This window comes from Anolis carolinensis, chromosome 3 (assembly GCF_035594765.1).
Source record: "Anolis carolinensis isolate JA03-04 chromosome 3, rAnoCar3.1.pri, whole genome shotgun sequence".
NCBI classification, from domain to species: domain Eukaryota; kingdom Metazoa; phylum Chordata; class Lepidosauria; order Squamata; family Dactyloidae; genus Anolis; species Anolis carolinensis.
This window is the reverse complement of record NC_085843.1, coordinates 80,564,147-80,586,089: the sequence shown is the minus strand read 5'-3', so window position 1 is coordinate 80,586,089 and position 21,943 is coordinate 80,564,147. Positions and strand designations below refer to the sequence as shown.

Here is a 21,943-nt window from a genome sequence, read left to right as displayed (position 1 = left end):
ATAACCTTAGAAGTGTCTACCGCTTCATCTTAGAACTGGAGATGAGCTCCAACCCCCTGAGTTGGACACGACTAGACTTTGTTAGTATAGTGTGAAATGTTCAATCAATTGTTGCTGTTGGAATGAGTGTATGTGTTCCGGCAAGCATTCCAACAGTCCAGGAGTTAATTATAGCCAGCCCTGATTGATTGCCAGGAGGGCCAATGGGTCAAGACTTCCATTTCAACTATGGAACATTCGTCATGAACTGTGGTATGCAAGGAGGTGCCTGCTTGCACTGATAACCTACTCGGCAAGCGGAGAGGACGCCATGTTTTGCCCTTGCTGAGGCAACATTTGTCCAGAGAGTGATGGTATTTAGAGTTGTAAATAACTTGTAAAGCCTTTAGAACCGCTGGGATCAGCAAATAATTAACGACTGAGGTGTTGTTTGTCGGTGCCACTTTCACCGCAGCCTGAGTGGTCTGACTGATGAGCAGAAGGTGAGGCCTGATTCATCATTGGTCAGGGTGCTGATTCCTTGACAGTCTTAATGTCAGGGGAAAACCTTCACCTTTACCTTATTCACAGCTCGCTTTCAAAAGAGGCTTTGACTTTGTCAGACATGCAGCCTTAGCCAAATGGGCCACCTTTCACACTGGGAGATTGCCCTTACAATGAAATGTTTTGAATTTTTATTTATTATAGACATTCAAAAGGTGTAAAGAGAGGTACTTATCCTTATAGGTCATCGACTTTGCAAGACATACCTTCAAAGCTTTGATAAATCCTTCCAAAGATTACGTATGCAAAGATTTAGAAAATAGAATGCTAATAGGAGAGGTGAAGTCAAATGCTTTAAATGTCATTACTAGAGGGGGGGGGGGGGTCAAAACTGAAAGGAGATATATTTCTATGAAAAGTGATATTTATTTTAAGAGCATTCTACCAACATCATAATAGTGAATGGCATCATTGCAAATCCAGAGGTAGTCTTGTTTTATATTAAGGCTGCACAATAGGTTTTGGTTTCATTGTTTTCCTTACAGTCTTCTCTAATGAGAGTTACAAAGAAGGAACCATTGACAGTAACAGAAATCCTTTTTTTGTTGGAATCAAAATAAATACCTACTTTTTAGCATGCCTTGCTTACATTTCTTCACAAAGGTCCATCCTCCCTTTATAACAACCACTGATGTAAATGTGATTAACAAACCACATTTATTTTTGGTAGTGACTAATATAAAAAAAATCAAAAAATATTTTGCTTCATAGTTCTGTTTTGCCATTCTATTTTTCTCATGACTTTAATGTTCTTGTTAGGTAGGGCGGAGAAGCCAACCTTATTGCAACTATGGAACAAATTTTTAACATTTTTAAAAAGTACATGTTTATACTAATTATCTCAGTTATATGATTGTCAAGTAGAAATAGCAGAATAGCACTTGCAGTGGTTATATATGTTCTTGGTTCAAAAAACAGTATTAGAAAACAGCTTACATTTTCATTGCAGCACAGCTGAGAACTATTTGATGTTGAGGATGCGTGGGCTTGCAACTTATGTTGAAAAGGATCCCCCCTAAATTCTTCTACACAGAGTACATTGAATCTTTGTATGTTGACTGAATTCTTCATTTCCAACGATGTCTTACTAAAGAGGATTCATCATTTACAATATTGTTGGCGGTACGCTGACGACACCGAGATGGAAGGAGAAGTAAGATAACAAGAACAAGAAGAACAAGCCCACAGAAGGTCATAAGTGTGTATGACACAATCCATAACAATGGTTCATGGAGGGATAATGTAGAAACACAGGTACTTGCTACATCTGCAGTTGTGAAAGGGCCCTTGATTTCAGATACTGGAGAACCATCCATTTCTTAAAAAAAAAATCAGCACAATGAAAACAAAAGAGAAAAATATTTAAAATTTAAAATGCTAGCAGATTTCAGTGAATATATGCTTAAACATCCTTAAATGCTACATTTCCCTTCTCTCTATAATTCAAACCAGGGAAAACATGCATATTCAGGATACCCACATTTAAAAGTAGATTCCAGCTATATCTTTACCTAAGAAAGTTCATTTCTTATTCAGTAATGCTTATTCTCACATGAAAGACATACTGAATGGGGGAAATGAACTTCATTTTAGTTAAAGGGAAAGAGAACTTTCTGTTCACCTTTCACAAAACTAATGATTTTGAGATGGTTGCTGTTTTTGTTCCTTAAAACAAAATATGTCCATCTTTCCGTTCATTCATTTCTCCTCTATCCAATTTTTCCCTTGCTTCATAATTTATAAAAAAAATCAAATGACATTATAGACATGTTTAAGGGTATGAAATAGTTTGAGCAGAGTTGCAAGAAAAGCCATAATAAAACTGCAAGTCGTTTCTGGTGTGAGAGAATTGGCTGCCTGCAAGGACGTTGCCCAGGGGACGCCCAGATGTTTTGATGTTTTCACCATCCTTGTGGGAGGCTTCTCTCATGTCCCCACACGAGGAGCTGGAGCTGACAGAAGGAGCTCATCTGCACTCTCATGGATTTGAACCGACAACCGTTCAGTCAGCAATCCAACCTTCAGGTCAGCAGTCCTGCCGGCACAAGAGTTTAACCCATTGTGCCACTGGAGGCACCATTAAGTTATTTCTATATTCATTTTGGCTCTTAATTTCCCCCCAGATGCCCAATTGATTTTTGGAAGGGATTGATATTTGCTTTCTTGAAGTGGTTTCTAAAATGTAACAGCAAAATAGTTTCTAATGCCTTCTGAAAATTATCATTACTTTCTGGAAAACGCTTTTACTAATTTGCATATCAGGCAATATCTCTTTACATTGTATGTCAAGATAAAAAGATTTAAGCTGGAATATAAGAAAATATATTTCCTCCTACTAAATAGAAGATTCACACAGTTCGGGTAGTTTAATTTTTTTTTTTAAAAAAAACAACCTTATATGCAGTATCATGAATTGTCGTCCCCCCCCCCCCCCCCCAATCTTTATTGAACAGCTTGTGTACAATGGATGTTTAGAGCATTTATGTACTTAACACAGGTAATCTTGCAGCTGCTTTTCATAGTTTCCTGTTGCAAAAGTAAATTTGCCATATGAAAAATACTGCAATTATAGAAATACAAGGCCAAAGGTTCCCTTGCTCTTATGAAACTAGTTACATGAGTCATTGGGTTCGAGTCCAGTTCTGAAGCTCCCATGTGATACCAAGCTCCCATCTTTCTGCCTTACTCAGCAATATTGATGTGAATATCAAGAAGTGATAAGAATATTAATTTTTCAGATTTGCAAATGTTAATTGAAGGATTTAGCTAAGACGTTGTCTTAGAAAAAAGTAAAAGGCTATTCTTTCCCATCGCCCAGGAACCAACCTCTTACCTGCACAAGTACTTAAAGCAAAGCCCACTCTCTTTTGAGCTCTATCAAAGATGACATAGAATCCTTCCATCACTGTAGCACCAATGACCAAGGCACTGTCAGAAGAGGAGATGCCAAACCGGTAACAGCCTAGATTTTGGCCATATTCTAGAACAGGCTGAATGTAAAGCTGTTTATTGGAAAGAAAAAGGGGAGTATTAATCACCAATGTAGCCAAATGAGTTGCAGTGTGATGACTCTTCTGATTATTAAAATACTAGAAGTCTGATTGGTTTCTTGTTATAGTGCTCAACTCCCATTTGTCTATCATACAGAAATGCACTCTCATATTTACGCGGGTATAACACGCCATTGATTGTAATGCTTGCCACCATTTCAAAGGTGCCCACTGAAAAAAGAAAATAAAAAAGATTTGTTGTGAATGTAATGTGTGGCTTCCCTTTGCCTGTCAGCCATTTTACCGCCTGCCTCAGAATAGCTGGGTTTACATGCGCGATTCTAACGTACCATCAAATCTAATGCACACTTCACTTTTGGATATGTAATTTAGCCAAAAAAAGTGATCATTAGATTTGAATAAATATAGAAAGAGCAACCCTCCTATACATAGGGAATAGAGTAGGGCCCAAAGCCTGTTTCATCTGTTTCGTGGTTTTGCACTGTTCCGTCCATTCGGATCACAGAACGGCACAACCCCATGGGAACAAAAGAAACAGTGAAACAATTTTTTTAAAAGGGTAACCATTTGGTCCACTGATTTTGGCACTTGGCTGTAGGCCCTGGCTGGCAGGGCCAACAGTTGAGCGCTCAATGCTTGTAGTTCCGGCTCACAGAGCCTACAAACATTGAGCACTCTGTGCTCGATTGTAGGCCTTGCGAGTCAGGCCTATGAGCCGTCGGGCCCTTGATGCTCGTAGACCCTGACTGCTGGGCATACAATTGAGTGCTCGACTGTAGGTCCTGTGAGCCAGGCCTACGAACCACTGAGCATGCGATGCTCGTAGGACCTGCCTGCTGGGCCTCCAATCGAGTGCTCAACAGTAGGCCCTGCAAGCCGGGTCTACAAGACATCAAGCACTTGATGCTTGTAGGTCCAGCTCGCAGGGTCTACAGTCGAGCATTGAGCGCTCAATGCTTGTTGGTCCAGCTCGCAGGGGCTACAAGTATTGAGCACTCAGCGTTCAATTGTAGGCCCTGTGAGCCAGGCCTACAAGCCATCGAGCTCTTGATGCTCGTAGACCCTGCCTGCCAGGCATACAATCGAGCGTTTGACTGTAGGCCCTGCGAGCCGGGCTTATGAGCCACTGAGCACTCGATGGCTGGTAGGCCCGGCGTTTTGCCGCCCAAGTCCTGAAAAATCTTTGTTTTTTTTGGACCTTGGACGGAAAAGCCCATTTGTATAGGCACCCGTTTCCGTAAGCAACAGACAAAAACTGAAACAGGGACATATGAATGGAACAAACAGAAACGGTAAGTAATTTTATACAAATTTACAAGTCTAATAGGGACTACATTTCAAGACTCCCCTTGGATGCCTGAAACCTATATTTATACTGTATCTGGGATTGAAGTGTGGGTACATGAAACAATGAACAAAATATCAGTTGTAGCTTCACAATGATAAGAATATCAACTCCAAATGTGTGTAAGGTGCACTCAAAGTTTTCCGATTATGAATTTACCCATTAATGTGACTATCGGTATGTATGGCCTTCCCTAAAACATTGCTGTAAGATTCTGAAATGTTCTGCTTTAGATTGAACAATGCCACCAGGGCAAGAAAAAACCTCTGTTTTGCTTGACTGCTCATTAAAAATGTGAGCCTGGAATTTTAATGGGAGGTCATTTCAAAGTTTGCTTCATTAAAATCAGTTCAAAGCATAGGGCAAGAAACAAAATTGCAGACATATTTCATAATCCTCAGATTCACATGAATAATTCTGGGACTCTCTGGAATCAATTCATAGCCTCGAAATAGTAACATGATAAAGATCATTCATAGCTTCATAAAACTGCACTTTGTTATTCCTCTTCAGGGAGAAAGGATGTTTTAGTACACCCTCCACATTGTTCCTGGTAGGAAATTATCTGCAGCCAGATTAGAAGCAGCTTTTTTCATTAATCTCTCAAGTGTGGTTGTATTCCAGTCTTCCACCACTTGATTCATACATTATGACAGCTCCTATGCAATCATACCAGGTTTACTGTCAAAATATTCTATTAAGAATACAGAAGTGCTTTCCATTTTTTGTTTAGATTTTGGGAGATTTGCATATACATAATGAGGTATCTAAATATTCATTTATGTTTCACATATACCTGAAACACATAGAAAAGAGGCATTTTATACATAATATTTTGATGATCCTGTGAATGAAACAAAGGGCCTCATCACATTAGGTAACACTTTTTCTGATACAGTTTGAGAACAATGTTGAATGGATCCTATCGCATGACATTTGACCCATCCTGTCAGTAATCTGTTGAAATCCACCTGCAAAATGTCACAGAAACGAAGTATTTGCAAACTGGATTCTAATTGTTGTATCTGAAATACTGTACTACAGAATTTTCGCTGCAGCACTGTTTTTGTGTGTGATCAGGAAATCAGTATGCATCCCGTCAGCAACAATATGACTTGAAATTTGAGGGCGTGTCTGGGCGGTGAAGCCTCATGCCCCTGGACTGTTCATGATCAAAGTGACCATCATTTCCATTTGGGACATCAAAGGAGAAAGATCCTCAGAATTAAGGAAATCGGGAATTGAATGAATCAGTAATCTATCATTTACAAATCTGATAAGATTAGATTCTGCAGAACTCTTTATTAGGTTCCCCAGAACCCCTTATTTCACACCAAAAGGTAGTGATCAGGCAAACATATTTACTGCGCAGATGTGGTATTGTTTTCAAATCTTGCAAGAGTGGTAGCTTGAGGCTTTGAAGCTACATCACTGCACGGTTTTAGGAAAGCAATTTTTTTAAAAAAGGCCACGGAGTGACATAGGAAGTCTTCCAAATGGATTTGGAAGAGCCAGCCTTCTGTGGTGTGATGAATCAAAGCAGAGTATTTTCTGAAGATAAAAATAATAGTATTTGGGTGTGATGGGGTCAGTATGCATTCTGTCTGAAAACAGTATGCAATCAGTCAGAAAAAAACAATGGGATGCATACTGCTATAAACAGATTAGTATATTAGATTAGTGACCCTGGGACTATCGTGCAGTACTCCTGAACTCTTGTCAAACTGCCAGTTTTAACATATGATCCAATGCAGCTATTACTCTCCACATACGGTAGAGTCTCACTTATCCAACATAAACGGGCCGGCAGAATGTTGGATAAGTGAATATGTTGGATAATAAGGAGAGATTAAGAAAAAGCCTATTAAACATAAAAATAGGTTATGATTTTACAAATTAAGCACCAAAACATCTTGTTATACAACAAATTTGACAGAAAAAGTAGTTCATTACACATTAATACTATGTAGTAATTACTGTATTTATGAATTTAGCACCAAAATATCATGATATATTGAAAACATTGACTAAAAAAATGCATTGGATAATCCAGAACGTTGGATAAGTGAGTGTAGGATAAGTGAGACTCTACTGTAATACAAAAGAGTGTTTGTTCAGACCTGTGGAAGAATTGTGATTCGAAATGATCTGCTGACATTTTCATCTCTCAGATAAATAGAGATCTCAGGAAAGAAGGTCCATGGTTTTTCCGTTTTAATCCAGCAAGCGAGCTGTGTACCACTCCAAAATCCACCTGGGAAATCCTGGATCTATATGGGAAGAAAACCAAAAATACCCTCAGTCGCAGTAGTTCTGATACTCCTTCAATTACATTTCTCTTCTTCATAGTCTGTTTGAAGGAGGTAGATCATATTCTTTCTTGAAGAACTACATTTCTATCTAGCATTCTGTCTGTATAAAAGTGTGTTAATTCTGAAAAAGCATCTCATTAATTTTTTGCAAGTTAGATTATAATACATTAAGGCTGAGTGTATGTTAGTATACGGCTGTGTGCTACATTATTTATTCTTGATGAGACAACACAGTGGATAACTTTTCCTGAGTTTATCAGCCTCAAAGAAAACGTGTGTGTCCAGCACAAGACTGAGACTAGTGTTTTTTCTCAATGACGTTTCCACAGTTTTCACAAAATGTCCGCTAAATGATCCTCCCCCCCCCCCCCCCGGGTGTAACAAAGCCAGCATGATATCATGGTTTGAACTTTGGACTATGACTCGGGACTATGGCTCTGCTGTGATGTTCCTTTGGGCTCTCTCAGACTCAGAGGGAGGCAATGGCAAACTTCTTGTGAACAAACCTTGCCAAGAAAACCCTGTGATAAATTCACCTTATGGTCACTATAGGTTAGAAACAACGAATGCACACAACAACAATGGCAAAGCACACTGACAAAGCCCACTGACCAATCAAAAAAAGTCCATTGTCAAAATGTCTATGGAACAGGACTTTAGCTATGCTAGTTTAACCGTGTAATTCTTGGAAAACTTTGTGTAAATTTCTTACAAAACCAACAGAAAATTTCTTCCCATTCAACAAATAAAGATTTTTTTTTTTGCCATGATTGCAGTCACACACAAGTAGGGCTTACTTGAGTATTTTCACACATATCATTAAGAACGCCCTTTACAACCATTGCAGTAGGCATTGGCATCCTGAAGGGTTGTATGTAGTGATGGGTACTAGAAGGAAGATCTGGATATAGAGGTTTATTCTGGAAGCTGAAATGTGATTTCTGCTTCCAAGGCCCTTATCCACATATGTAAAGCCCCCAGAGTTACCGTAATTCTGGTTGCTTCTTTCTATTCACAGTGTCTTACATAATGTGCCTACTTTGTTCCCATCCTCGGTATATGAAGACTGTAAATAAGAAAACATTAAAGTGGTTTGCTCTCAAATCACAAACTCCCCCACCCACTTCATGAAGTAGGGCAAGTTTTGTGACAGACCCAGGGCCACCAAATCAGGATTGTATGAGGTAGCTTTGCCCCACTGATACCATGGCTAGGGAAATATGCTGTTCAAATCCAGCTTTTGCTGCAAGCCTAATAAAAATGTTTTCACTGAGATTGATTCAGAGGAGTAGGTTATATCTGAGGCCTGCCTGCAGTCCCTGCCTGTTTCCAGCCACTGATGCACCTGTATTTAGATGATGATTTAGTGAGGGGAAAACCAATGTTGATTTAATTCAAGGTATGCAAGGAACATAAAATTATACTTGAACCGAAATACGTTCCTGGAAGTGCAACTGAATTTTAAAATAAAGCATGCACTCCCTATGGTCCTTGTTTTTGAGGAATTAGTTCCCTCTCTGAGTGTGTTGGGCACTAGTTTTAAAGGGCAGTGGCAAGCCAATGCTAAAAGCAAAGTTAACATTTTCAAATAATATAAGAACTAAGAAAAGTCCCACTTTCCAAGGTGTATGAACAATAAATAATCTTTCCAGTGCTGCTCCCTCCTGTGCTTATTAAATGTCTCAAGCTTTTAAAAGATCAAAAAGGCCTTTCTTCTAAAATCATACACATCTGTCTGTTTATTTAATGGAACCACGACTGAAGTGGTCAGCCCATTTCTTTCATTTTAACTTTATTGACATATAATGCGATGGATGTGGAAACTACGACTTCCTCCTGGGGTCCTTACAAAACAATTCCATTTATGTTTATTGAAGTGTAACTTCCACTGAGTTAAATGGGGCTTTGTGGCACATTTACCTGTTAAAGATTGCAGTTATATAGTAAGTCAGCTAAGGGAAGTTATTCCTGAACTTGGTGGGAGCTATATTTGAGCAGGCCTAAGTATGATTGGGCTGATCACACATAAGCCAACCAAATATTTTTAAAAGGAAATAGTTAACAACCTGTTTTTCCTGAACCAAGCCAAGCTTTCCCTCTGGCATCGACACTTAGAGGGACACGAAAAGCCAACACAAATGCAAACAAAACAAAGATGTTTCCTAATCCAGAGCTCCCTGTGGTCAACATATCCTTTATGAGTCAATCATTGCTTTTTTTTTTAAAACTTTTCATTGGGAAAGTTCATCCTAACAAGAAAACATTATCTTATTAAGGAAAGACTATCTCCACTGTTCTATTGTTTGGTATGTACATTTACTCTGAGCACATTTTGTTTACACGCCCTAAAACTTTTCACAGATAAAAATACACATCCTGACTTCCTCCTCTCGCAAAGGGTGGCTGTCCAAAGTGCTCCTCCCTCAAGTATCCCTTGCTGAAGACATACCATCTGCTCTGGGTTGCGTTTATTTACTCTACCAAAGAAAGTCCTGAACCATTTTCCATTTTCTTGCCAAACACACCCACACCAATAAACACTCTGCAATCTGTTATTCAAAACGTCTTTGGACTATAACTCCTACATGTTCTTTGGGAGTTACAGTACAAATATTACTGCTGTGCCAAACTTTGAATTAATGGGAAAGGAAATCTTAATGTGTGTGGAACTGCAGGCTGTATAGTATCTATTTAACTCATTTATGTTGGTATGGGTGGAATGATCCATGCTATAGATGAGAGACTTCAATTACTAGTACCATGTCACATAGAAAATTATAACCGATATTGCAAAAAAGGGGGCTATATTGCTTCAAAAGTCACGAAGGAGTGGTTCCTTTATTGTTTATTTTACTTCTAGAGACCACAAGGAGTAAAAAAGGGAACATAACCTGCTGATGGACAGCAATGAAAACTCATACCCTAAAAAAAGGAAATACAGTAGTCTCACTTATCCAAGCTAAATGGGCCGGCAGAACCTTGGATAAGCGAATATCTTGGATAATAAGGAGGATGAAGGAAAAGCCTATTAAGCATCAAATTAGATTATGATTTTACAAATTAAGCACCAAAACATCATGTTATACAACACATTTGACAGAAAAAGTAGTTCAATACACAGTAATGTTATGGTGTAATTACTGTATTTACTAATTTAGCACCAAAATATCATGATATATTGAAAACATTGACTACAAAAATGCATTAGATAATCCAGGACCTTGGATAAGTGAGTCTTGGATAAGTGAGACTCTACTGTAAAAGGAAAAAGAGAAAAAACCAGATTTACCCTTGGTATATTGGGACAGAAGGAATACATGCATTCATTAAAGAAACGAGGGAATAAGAGAATATTGTGTGATTTTTGGGGGGTGGGGTAAGGGTACCATTCAATTAATAAAAACAACAGAATACTGGCTTGATAAAGAGTGTCATTATTTTAAGATTTTACACTGAAGAGCAGAAAACCATGGAATGTAAAGCATGGGGCAAGAAAGTGGGGACAGCACTGAGATGGGCCAGAAAGCCAGTTTGAAATCATGCTATTTTATACTGAGCAGTTCAACCTACAATTAGTACTAAAATATTTTGTCTTATGCAAGAGGAATTTAGATAAGTTGTTTTGAACTGCCCACAACAAACCAAATGTTTCAAAATCCAAACATCACAGGGAAAGAAAGGGCTTTTCCACATAGCTATATACCCCAGAATATCATGGCAGAAAATTCCACAATATCTGCTTTGAACTGGGTTATCTGAGTCCACACTGCCATATATTCCAGTTCTAAGCAGAACATGTGTGATTTTATTCAGTTGTGTGGAAAGGGCCAACGTTTGGGCTTTTTGACTACATCTCCCCACATCCCTGAACCAGGTTGGGGGTTTTTGGGAGCTGCAGCCCTCAAATGTAACTTTCCCAAACTTTGCTTCTGATAAAACATCAAAGGCAGCAGAATGGGCAAGCAGCTCTTGACTTCTCTGTGCAGATGATTCCCCTCCCACCATGCAGAGGACCTACATGACTCCAAGTAATAAAAGCTGCCAAGGTATTCAGTGCCAAGATGTTATTCAAGAGCTCGAATCAGTGGAAAGCCAACTCATTTCAATGACTTCATTCCCACTCCACCCCCAGCATTGTTACCTTCTACGTTGCATTTTCTATGTATTAAAATGGTTGTGTTTAGTATCAAAAACAATCTGTCCCCCACAGCACTAAACTTAAAGTCCTGCTGCAGTCTTCTTGAAGACAAAATAACATCAGGGTCACAGTAGGCTTGCACAAAAGAAAATACTTTACTCTTTCCAATAGATAAAACAAACAACTTTCTCCAAATGCAGCAGAAAATACAGTTCTTTAGCATGCACAATAAAATACAGCTTAATTCATCTTTGTGAGCTTACACGCAAAAACAAACGGTCCTTCCTAGAGCGCATGGTACCTACAATCAGCAGGAAAAACAGGTAGTTCAGCACCCACAGCAAGAGTTTGCAAGAGCTCCAAATGGTATACTGTAACCTCTGTTGTTATACCTTACTGATTGTAGTAAGATAAACCACTTGTTTTTATTGACACATGCAATGCACTTGCATGTGAAATCTTTCTTTCTTTACACATATCTGTGATAACCTTAGTGCTGGTCCTCGTGAAACTGACCCAGCTTTTTATATAAAGGTAAAGGCTTTTCCTTGACATTAAGTCTAGTCATGTCTGATTTTGGGGGTTGGGGCTCATCTCCACTTCTAAGCCGAAGAGCTGGTGTTGTCAGTAGACACCTCCAAGGTCATGTGACCAGCATGACTGCATGGAACGCCATTACTTTCTCGCCGGAGTGGTGCCTATTGATCTACTCAGATTTGCATATTTTTGCACTGCTAGGTTGCCAGAAGCTAGAGCTAACAGTGGGAGCTCACACTACTCCCCGAATTCGAACTGCCAACCTTTCAGTCAGCAGGTTCAGCAGCTCAGCAGTTTAATCCACTGTGCCACCAGGAGCTCCGTTTCCTATATACCTTAACAAAAATCACTATGGTATTGATAGGAAAAGCAAAAGTTCATCTCCATTGGATATGGGGTCTACCATTCTTTCCCAGGCAAGCCAAAAATTACAATCAGAAGCCTGATAGACTTTTCTATTATATGTCCGTTAAGCACTTTGACATCCCAAACTGTTTGTGACTTTCCCTTGGAAAAGCCAGGGAAGGCAATGTGGAGCCCTGTCACCTAAAAGGTAGCAAATACAGCCAGCCTTCCACATTTGCCAAGCCCACTTTTTTACCGGAGCGAACAGCTCTCTAGGTTCTCCAGCACAACTCTATGATCGACTTCCAATGGAATCATGCTGGTTTTAATCAGATCCGCAAATAATCAAATTCACAAAAAGACAAACCTATAAATGTGGAGGATTGATTGTATACCTTTTTAAAAACTTCCAATGAAAAATTCAGGTGACAGGGAGGAAAAGAACAAAGGGAGAAGGAAAAGGAAAGAGACCTTTCCCATCTGCTTTCCTGCTCTTGAGTAGGAATCCCAGCTGGAGAAAAGGGGCTTGTCTCTTTTTTGTCATTCAGAAAGTCTCCAGTCTTCTTCCCACCGCAGGAGCCCAAAATAGGACTGGAACTGTCCCACAATATCATCCCCACAACTTCCCACAACATGCCAGTCATATTCACCAATGAGTGAAGTCACCCATGTCTTGGTAAAATGGGTTTTTAAAAACTTTTTGGACACATATAGTTAAGCTTTTCCGCTTGAAATTTCTTCTGTGTTCCAAAAAGGGAGACAAGGAAGTATGATTTCCTCATTCTTCCTCCTCCTTATTTCTTGGAAACATGCAGTGTAATTCCTTCATAATATACATATTTTATGTAACCAGTTATTTTTCCACTCTTCCTTGTACTGGAGTCATTTAGTTGTGTGTGCCTGAGGTAATCTGACTTTATGTCAAAAGCTTCACTTCATCATGACACTTTCTGGGTTCTCACAATTTTGATACAAACTAAACACATGCATACTTAATTTGATCAATATGTCTTATGCTCTGGGCCTTGAGCCCCACAAAGATAATAATCCATTAGAGCAAATAAAATAATAACAACAACAACAACTTTATTTTTGTACCCTGCTTCCATCACTCCAAAGGGACTTGGGATGGCTTACATATGGCACAGTGCCTAAAACAACCGATAAAAGAAACACACAGTACAATACAAAATAAAACCACTAGTATATAAAACAACCATTTGAACTCAGACCAGCACCAATAACCTAAAGTGTCATCTGTCATAAAATCATGGCCAACTGTAAACAAGAAGGAAAGGGATAGTGCAAGTTTTGCTAAGGAACAAGGAAATGAGATAAAAGTGCTGTGCTGTATCATAATTGCAGACTGTTGGGCTAGACATTCTCAAAGGCTTGTCTAAACATCCAAATCTTCTATTCCCTCCAGAAGGAGGACAGGGTGGGGGTCTGCCTGATCTCCAACCACTAAGAAGGCCCTCTCCCTCGTCCGCACCAATCGCCCTTGTGATGGTGGCAGGACCACGAGAAGGGCCTCCCCGGGAGATCTTAACGTTCACGCAGGTATATGGGGATGCGGTCGTGAAGATAGGTGGGGCCTGAACCATTTAGGGCCATGCGACACACTATCTGTATTACTGACAAAGAACAACAGCCAGTACTTCAAAGCAAAAGGTACTAATTTTGTGAATAGTTGCCAACAAAGTGATTCAGTTTTAGACCAAGGTCTTCCATGGTTCAGACAGAACAGCTGTTTTATATCTTTAAATACTATGGAGCAAAAGAGAATGATGCCATTGTAGTGACAATTAAGCTTTTATTTACACGTTTCTTCAACTGAGAAGTCTCCACTCAGAATGGAAAAGGTTGGAACACTTAGTTGCAGCTTCCAGATTATGAACTGGGGCCGGGCTGTGGCGCAGGCTGGTGAGCAGCCTGCTGCAATAAATCACTCTGACCATGAGGTCATGAGCTTGAGGCCAGCCCGTGGCAGGGTGAGCACCCATCAATTAAAAAATAAAAAATAAAATAGCCCCTGCTCATTGCTAACCTAGCAACCCAAAAGATAGTTGCATCTATCAAGTAGGAAATAAGGTACCGCTTATAAAGTGGGGAGGCAAATTTAACTAATTCATGACATTGGAATGAGGAAGTGCCGTCACAGTGGATGATGAAGCAGCTGCTCCCCCCATGGCCAGAATCGAACATCCCCTCAGGAGAAGGTTAAATTGCCTCTGCGTCTGTCTCGGTTCTATGTGTATATGGGCATTGAATATTTTCCATATATATATACAGTAGAGTCTCACTTATCCAACATAAACGGGCCGGCAAAATGTTGGATAAGTTAATATGTTGGATAATAAGGAGGGATTAAGGAAAAGCCTATTAAACATCAAATTAGGTTATGATTTTACAAATTAGGCACCAAAACATCATGTTATACAACAAATTTGACCGAAAAAGTAGTTCAATATGCAGTAATGCTATGTAGTAATTACTGTATTTACAAATTTAGCACCAAAATATCACAATGTTTTGAAAACATTGACTACAAAAATGCGTTGGATAATCCAGAACGTTGGATAAGCGAGGCTTGGATAAGTGAGACTCTACTGTGTGTGTGTGTGTGTGTGTGTGTGTGTGTGTATATATATATATATATATATATATATATATATATATATATATAATGTGATCCGCCCTGAGTCCCCTTTGGGGTGAGAAGGACGGAATATAAATACTGTAAAATAAATAAATAAATAAATAGCTCTTATCCTAAAACTTCTATTAAGAATGGTTCCTTTAAGAAACAATCTTCCCGAGAAGGCAAATTTCATGAGCTGTAGCTTACCAAGGAGGTTTGGATAATTGCTCCCACAACAGCACTGAAGACTTTTTCTGGCAGGCGCAGGAGTGTTGTGCCGCTGTCTACAATGGCTTTGTCTAAATTGTACTAATCAGGAAAACAGAAACGAAATGATCAATGTACTTCAGCAGCCAAATGCATTGCAAGCCATCTCACTCATTGTTGTGTTAGGGGTTAGATGGGGATGCAGGGGCAGAACAGGGAGGATACTGCCCAGAGACAGCATACAGTGATAGATACTTCCTACACTGATCCCATACTGGCATATCAGGTGTGTGCTGGTGTACACTGCCCTATTAATTCTGTTGCAAGGAGAAGGAGTTGAACAAATCACGGGTCTTGAATGTTTGTTTATTGTTATGTCTCAGCCAAGCATTCTGCCTTGTCTTCCCTCAAACAAGGTAGAGTTACAAAGAATGGTTCATTCACAGTTTTGACTGATGGGGCAGGGTGGTATGTAAAAGAGCTAGAACAGCTTCAAAAATTGAATCAAATCTCCCAGAATCTCCCATCCAGCAGAGCCAGCAGAGGATACTTGGAACTGTACAAAGGAATAACTCTAGCTTAAAATGCTTTTGTATCCAGGTTTTGAGCCAAGGCAATAAGTTCAATTGGCAAAAATTCATATAAAACTAGTATTAATGCTTTCTTTCTGATACCCTGATCAGGGCCATAGCTGGATTTTTTTTTTGGTGGGGGGGCTTATTTTAGTGAATCATGAAGAATAGTTCCATAACACAATAATAGAGTTCAGGCTCCATCGATAAACTTCAGTGGACACTCAAGACAGATAAACTTCAGTGGAGACTCATGGGGATTTGGTTAACCAGTTAAAATTCATGAGTAAACCAGTTAAAAAAAAACCTTAAATATTTGGGGGGTGGGGGTTGAACTCCTAACCCATCCCCCTTGGCTACAACCTAGCCTGGTCAGGATCCTGGTGAATTCAATTTCTGAAAAAATTGCTGAGAAATTACACAGGCAACCCCCAGGAATACTCTGCTTATCAGTCACATTGGGATGTCACAAGGATATGAATTACCAGGCTTTTTCAAACTGTTAACATGGCACCCATTCATTCAGAATCCATGTATATGAACAATGCAAGCACCTATAGGGCACAGATCCTGTTCAGGAAGCAGTTTTCAGTCATATGGAAGTTTTACACGCAGAAGCTTCACATTGGCAGGAGTTCACACTTGTATGACTCTAGAAACAGGGCTAAATGCTTTCCACCACCTTTCACATGTAATGGCACACTGCTCAACAAATCGATATTTGTCAACTGCTTTGAGCACAGTCTACTATGGAAAGGTGGGTATACATAAAAAATATTAAGCGAACTAATTGGCAGGTACTCTGTCAAGTGGAGGGCTAATCAGAGCAATCTGTCTCTACAGGCCACACTGGGAGAAGGCATGATATTTACTTAACACAGGCCTACTATGGCTCACTTATTACTGACAAGAAATGTATAAAGCTGGTAAATTCCTCTAAACCGGTGAAAAGCAATCTTAGCCCCTGCTGCTGCTGCTGCTGGAAATTCAAGAGCAGAGCAAGATTTAAGATTATGGCCCAAATTGTAAATCCAAGTCTATAGGAAGAACACCATGCCAATGAAAACCACTTCAATAATGTGCAATTTAACCAGGAACAGACACAACCTCAACTCACAATATTTTCATCTCACTTGGATTGAGGTTTGGTGAGATGAAACCTGAAAGATGGGAAACTTGAAATCATTGCATTAGAAGCCAGTCATACACTGATAATGACTGATAAAGTTACTATACTTAAAATGGCCATTTGCTTAATCTACAACTAATTTTGCATTTCTTTTTGATTACTGACTGGTATTTGCTCTTGAACAATTAGTTTTAACACTTGTGCTGGTGAACTTCCCACCATATGATGTCCAATATTGATAAATCTGTTTTGAGTTTTTAAATCAGTTAAAGAGGTTTCAGTTTTATAAAATAGAAAAAACATAATGCAGAATAGCTCAGAACTGCTTTGGGGAGTTCAGATACATGGAGGAAAAAACTATTGGAGAGACACCATGAATAAGATAAGTGAATGTTGGGCTGGGATGTAAATCACCAGCTGTAAGATCTACCAACTGAAAGGTGGCCAGTTCGAAGCCCAGGTGGGGTGAGCGCTCAACCATCACTGTTTACCTAAGCAGTTCAAAAACAGCTTAGAGCTATAATTAGAGAAATTAAGTAACACTAATTAGAGGGGGAGGTATTTTACGACATCATAAAGAACAAGACCAGAAATGCAATGACCAAAAGGAAGGTGGAAGGAGGAAGTCTTAATGGCTCTTCATCATAGAGAATGGAGCAACAGCTTCCCCCTGTGACTGAATCAAGCTCAATCTCCAAGGCATTGAAAATGGACTTTGAGACAATATACCTCCTTTCTGTCTGTTCTGCTCTATCCTGCCTGTCCAAACAGCATTGAATGTTTGTCATGTATGTGTACTGTGATCCACCCTGAGTCTCCTTGGGGAGATAGGGCGGAATATAAATAATAATAATAATTATAATTATAATATTAATATATTATTATTATTATTATTATTATTGTGATATTTACATCCTTTGTTCCAAATGTCTGTAATCTCAACTGAGTAACTTTGACTTTAGTAGGCATTTGAAATATGTTTAGGATTATACAATAGTTCTATTCATCGCTGGTGTACTGATTAACATTTTACACCAGATATCTGGAATGTTTGCTTTTGAGTCTCCCAAATATTACGTAAGTAAAAAATGAATTGTTGTTGTTTTTAAAATACCTCTTTACAGTCCAAATTAAGATTCTGGCCTCCAACTTCCAATTTGAGTATTTCAACTTGATAATACCACTCTCTCTGAATAGGTGTGTACCAGATTTCTCCCTTATATAGGCTTGGTTCAATTCCACCAAGGATCTGAAAAGAAACGAGGGTCATCAGCCTTTATTATATCACACACTAAAAAAACCATTACGTTATGCAGTGTGCATACACCCCGCTTAAAGTATTTAAGTGGCATTTAACCTTGCATTTTTTAAAACGCAGTTGCATAAATTGCTTCTATAAATCAATTCAAATAGTTTTCACTTAGAAAAAGTCACTTAATGAATAGTGAAATGACTTTTTCAGACACAGAAGGCATTGTCTGAGCAAGAAATATGTAACTCAGGAATACAAAATGCAATCACAAAATTTCTACTGTGAACAGGTTGTACAGTAGGGATGGGAAAAACGTCATTCATGAGCTTAATGCAACCTTTGTTATACCTTTTTTGAAACAAGAAGTGAACAGAAAGTGACTTCAGCTCACATCCTGTTGCTTAAAAAGACCTTTCCACAAAACACAATGTGAATGTCCCACATGTCCCATGGAGAACATTAAGAGAGATTTTTTTTTTTTGCAGGACTTGGTATGGTTACCAAAATATTCTGGGAGGCTAATGTGGTCCCCTAGACTTCTACAGTCACAGGTGTGCCTTCAAGTCACCTGCTGACATATGGTGACCCCATGGATTTCATAGGGTTTTCGTAAACAGGAAATATTTAGAGGTGGTTTTGCCAGTTTCTTCATCCGAAACACTGCGTACAGCATGCAGTAATTATTGGTGGTCTCCTATTCAAGAACTAACCAGGGCTGACCCTGCTTGGCTTACAAGAATCTGGTATCTTTAAAAGCAACGTCAACATATAATGTTGATAGCATGTTAACTACAATAAAATTTCAGCAAGAGAAGACAGATCATTGAGAATGTCTTAATTTATCGTTTGTTAAAAGCATGGATCTCTTAGAAACACAGAATATATGCATTTCAGTTATTTCAGTCAGGGTTGAGGGTTTTACATCCAAAGGCTCAACAAATCACAACTTGAATGTATTTTCCCCAAAAAGCAAATTTTAATTTTGCCATGTGCCAAGCACTAGGCCAATATGTAGGTATTCCCTGCTACAACCTATTACCATTTCACAGAACCTCTGGCTCTCTGGTGCAATGTTGAGTGTTTCGTCATTTTATATAAAGGATGGTATTTTACTATGCCATTATATATAATGAAAGGAACACCCATGGATTTTGGCATTCATGGATACCAAATCCCCATGGTATGTTTCCATCGATACGCAATTACAGGCAAGTTTTATACCAAAACTGATAGTACTGAAATGGGATTTCAGAGGTATGTAGTGTTTAAATAGCAAGGCTGTTAAAACCAAATATTAGAAGACTGATAATTCAGCAACTTCTACTAAATAACACCTATTCCAGATTTTGAGTACTTTCACTTTTCATGCTATATTAGGTTTAGCAAAAGAAAATAAATCTTTGAATTCTTATCTTCAGTAGAGCAGATATTTCATTCTGTATTAGAATAATCACTACAAGAAATTTAATGTGCAAAAGTCAGAGAAGTTTATTATCTGATTTAACAGGCTGTATGACAAATTTAGTAAGCAACTGCAGTTACCGGTATGATTTTTTGGTTTCTAATGTGCATGGTAATACAATAGCCTAATACGATAAAAAGACAGTTTACAGAAACAAATTTTTCAAATGGTACTAAAAGAGCTTTATTATTTGAATTTCAGGCTGACAGATACCCACAAGACTACCTCCATTGGTACCAGTTCCAGAAACAGGCAAACCAGCTCCACACATCTGCAAGGAAAAAATGTTGGGAATCTTTGCTTGATTCACCAGGGAATCAAAAAATGTCTCCAATGAACCTGAAGGCTGCAATAAAAAACAACGAAAACAAGTTGTAAACACAATGGTGGATGACAATTTCTATTGCTTATCCTCTCAGTAATGAAGTCAGGCAATAGTTTAAATACAGAATTTAAGGGTCAATGAGCTACTGACACAGTTATTAAATCCAGAGATGTGCAATATGAGGCCATGGTTCTCACACAGTCTTCCACTATGGTCATTTCTGTGTGCCCTACGTCCCACCCCAAAAGGCTGGCCAAATCCCCACAAAGTTCCTAATCTGGAATTCCAATATTAGTAAAATTGTTTACATGGGTGGCTAAGATAATGACACATTTGCTTTCCGATGGTTCAGTATGCACAAACTTCATTTTATGCACAAGATTATTTACAATATTGTGTACAAAATTACCTTCAGGCCATGTGTATCAGCTGTATACGAAACATGCATGAATTACATGTTGGATCCTGTCTCCAAGATATCTTATTATGTATATACATGCAAATACAGATATTCTAAAATCTGAAAAAAATCCTTAATCCAAAATACTTCAGGCCCCAAGCATTTCAAATAAATAATATGCAACCTGTATTATATCGATCACAGGGTTATCTGTAACATTTCACACTGAGATTAGCCTAGTAGTTCCTCTACATAACCTGTATAACTCATAACAGTATCTGTCCACCTCAGTTTTCAGTAACATAGAATGTTAAAATATCTGCAGGAAAAGGATGTGGTTGAATATAAGAAAACAGACTAGCTTTAGCTTTGTGGTACATTTTATCCAGGCATAATTCTTGAGACATTTTTGTGCATATTGCAGTATTTGAAATAATGTTCCAGGATCACCACCTGCCTTCCATAGTCCTGCTTTTATTTTTCGACTCAAAGACAGGAGTTATTAGATGAGAAGTCAAGTTACCTTGGCCAAGGCATCATAAGCAAGACCAAGGATCCCTTGCCACTGAATGCCTTGTAAAAAGAAATTTTCAGATTGAGAGATGCTTGCAATGTTGATTGTATAAGTGCCATTGATTCCTTTTGGCATAGTGATAACATCTGTTCCAAGAGTTCCAATCCAGCTTCCTTGAGTATATTTAACAGCGACATCAATGCCCAGTGGCTTGTATGTGCTTGATCTAACAGAGTTGGGAAAAGGCAGAATGGGTTTAGAAACAAGGCTGCACGTATTCCATGCTCACAATACAATTTTACACACACAGGCAAGAAAACTTGAATTATGTTACCACTACATTCAGAAAAAAATCTTATTCTCCTATGTGAATAATATACAATAATTTATAAATCAAATGGATTCCCTTGCATTCTTCCACATAGCAATTTTTCACTTGAATATATTATTATATGTGTTTGTCTTCCACCTTTCTCCCGAAACTTGAACTAAAGACAGCAAACAATTAAAACAATACTGGTTAAAACATACAAAAAGTGGACATTAAAATGGTATTAAATTATTGACAATGCCAAAATAATTTAAAACTATACTTTAAAATTAAACCTGGAATTTACTTCTAAATGCAACTTTGAAATTCCTTATCCAGTTTTCAGGTATGATCTCAACTTCCTCAACACAGTTATCACGAGGCCAAAAGAAGCAAAGCACGTCTGCAGCAATGTCCAAGTCATGCTGACCATCTTCTTTGACTCCAGTGGCATGGTTCATCACGAGTACGCACGACATGGCACCAACATCAGCAAGGAGTACTACAAAGAAGTTCTGTGATGCCTTCATAACACTGTGAGACACAAATGGCTGGACCTGTGGGCAGTGGGCAATTGGCAGCTCCATTACAATCATGCACTCGCCCATTCTTCACATTTGATACAGAATTTCCTAGCCAAACACAGCACACCTGTGCTTCATCAGGCTCCTTACTCTCCTGACATGACTTCTGGCTTTTCTCAAAGTTGAAAATGCCCTGAAAGGTATCAGATTTCAGTCCAGAGAAGACAAGATGCAGAATGTGAGGGACCAGCTAAACGCCATCTCAAAAGAGGTGTTTCAGCGCTGCCTTCCGACAGTGGCTGAACCACTGGGAGAAGTGTGTGGCAGACCAAGGAGACTACTTTGAAGGAGATTAGTATAAGATTGTTGTATCCTA

General features: G+C 38.8%; 1 protein-coding gene across 1 annotated transcript in view; it reads right to left on the bottom strand.

Moving 5' to 3' along the window:
• Positions 1-889: 889 nt before the first annotated feature.
• The window catches only part of bace2 (beta-secretase 2), a 51,614-nt gene continuing 30,560 nt past the window's right edge, over positions 890-21,943 (bottom strand). Inside the window, exons 3-9 of the mRNA XM_003218963.4 lie at positions 20,743-20,959; positions 19,712-19,840; positions 17,895-18,029; positions 15,080-15,181; positions 7,020-7,169; positions 3,377-3,545; positions 890-1,861 (exon numbers count right to left, since the gene is read on the bottom strand). Coding sequence (XP_003219011.2) covers positions 1,611-1,861; positions 3,377-3,545; positions 7,020-7,169; positions 15,080-15,181; positions 17,895-18,029; positions 19,712-19,840; positions 20,743-20,959 — 1,153 coding nt within the window. The 3' untranslated portion in view covers positions 890-1,610. The remainder of the gene's footprint in view (positions 1,862-3,376; positions 3,546-7,019; positions 7,170-15,079; positions 15,182-17,894; positions 18,030-19,711; positions 19,841-20,742; positions 20,960-21,943) is intronic.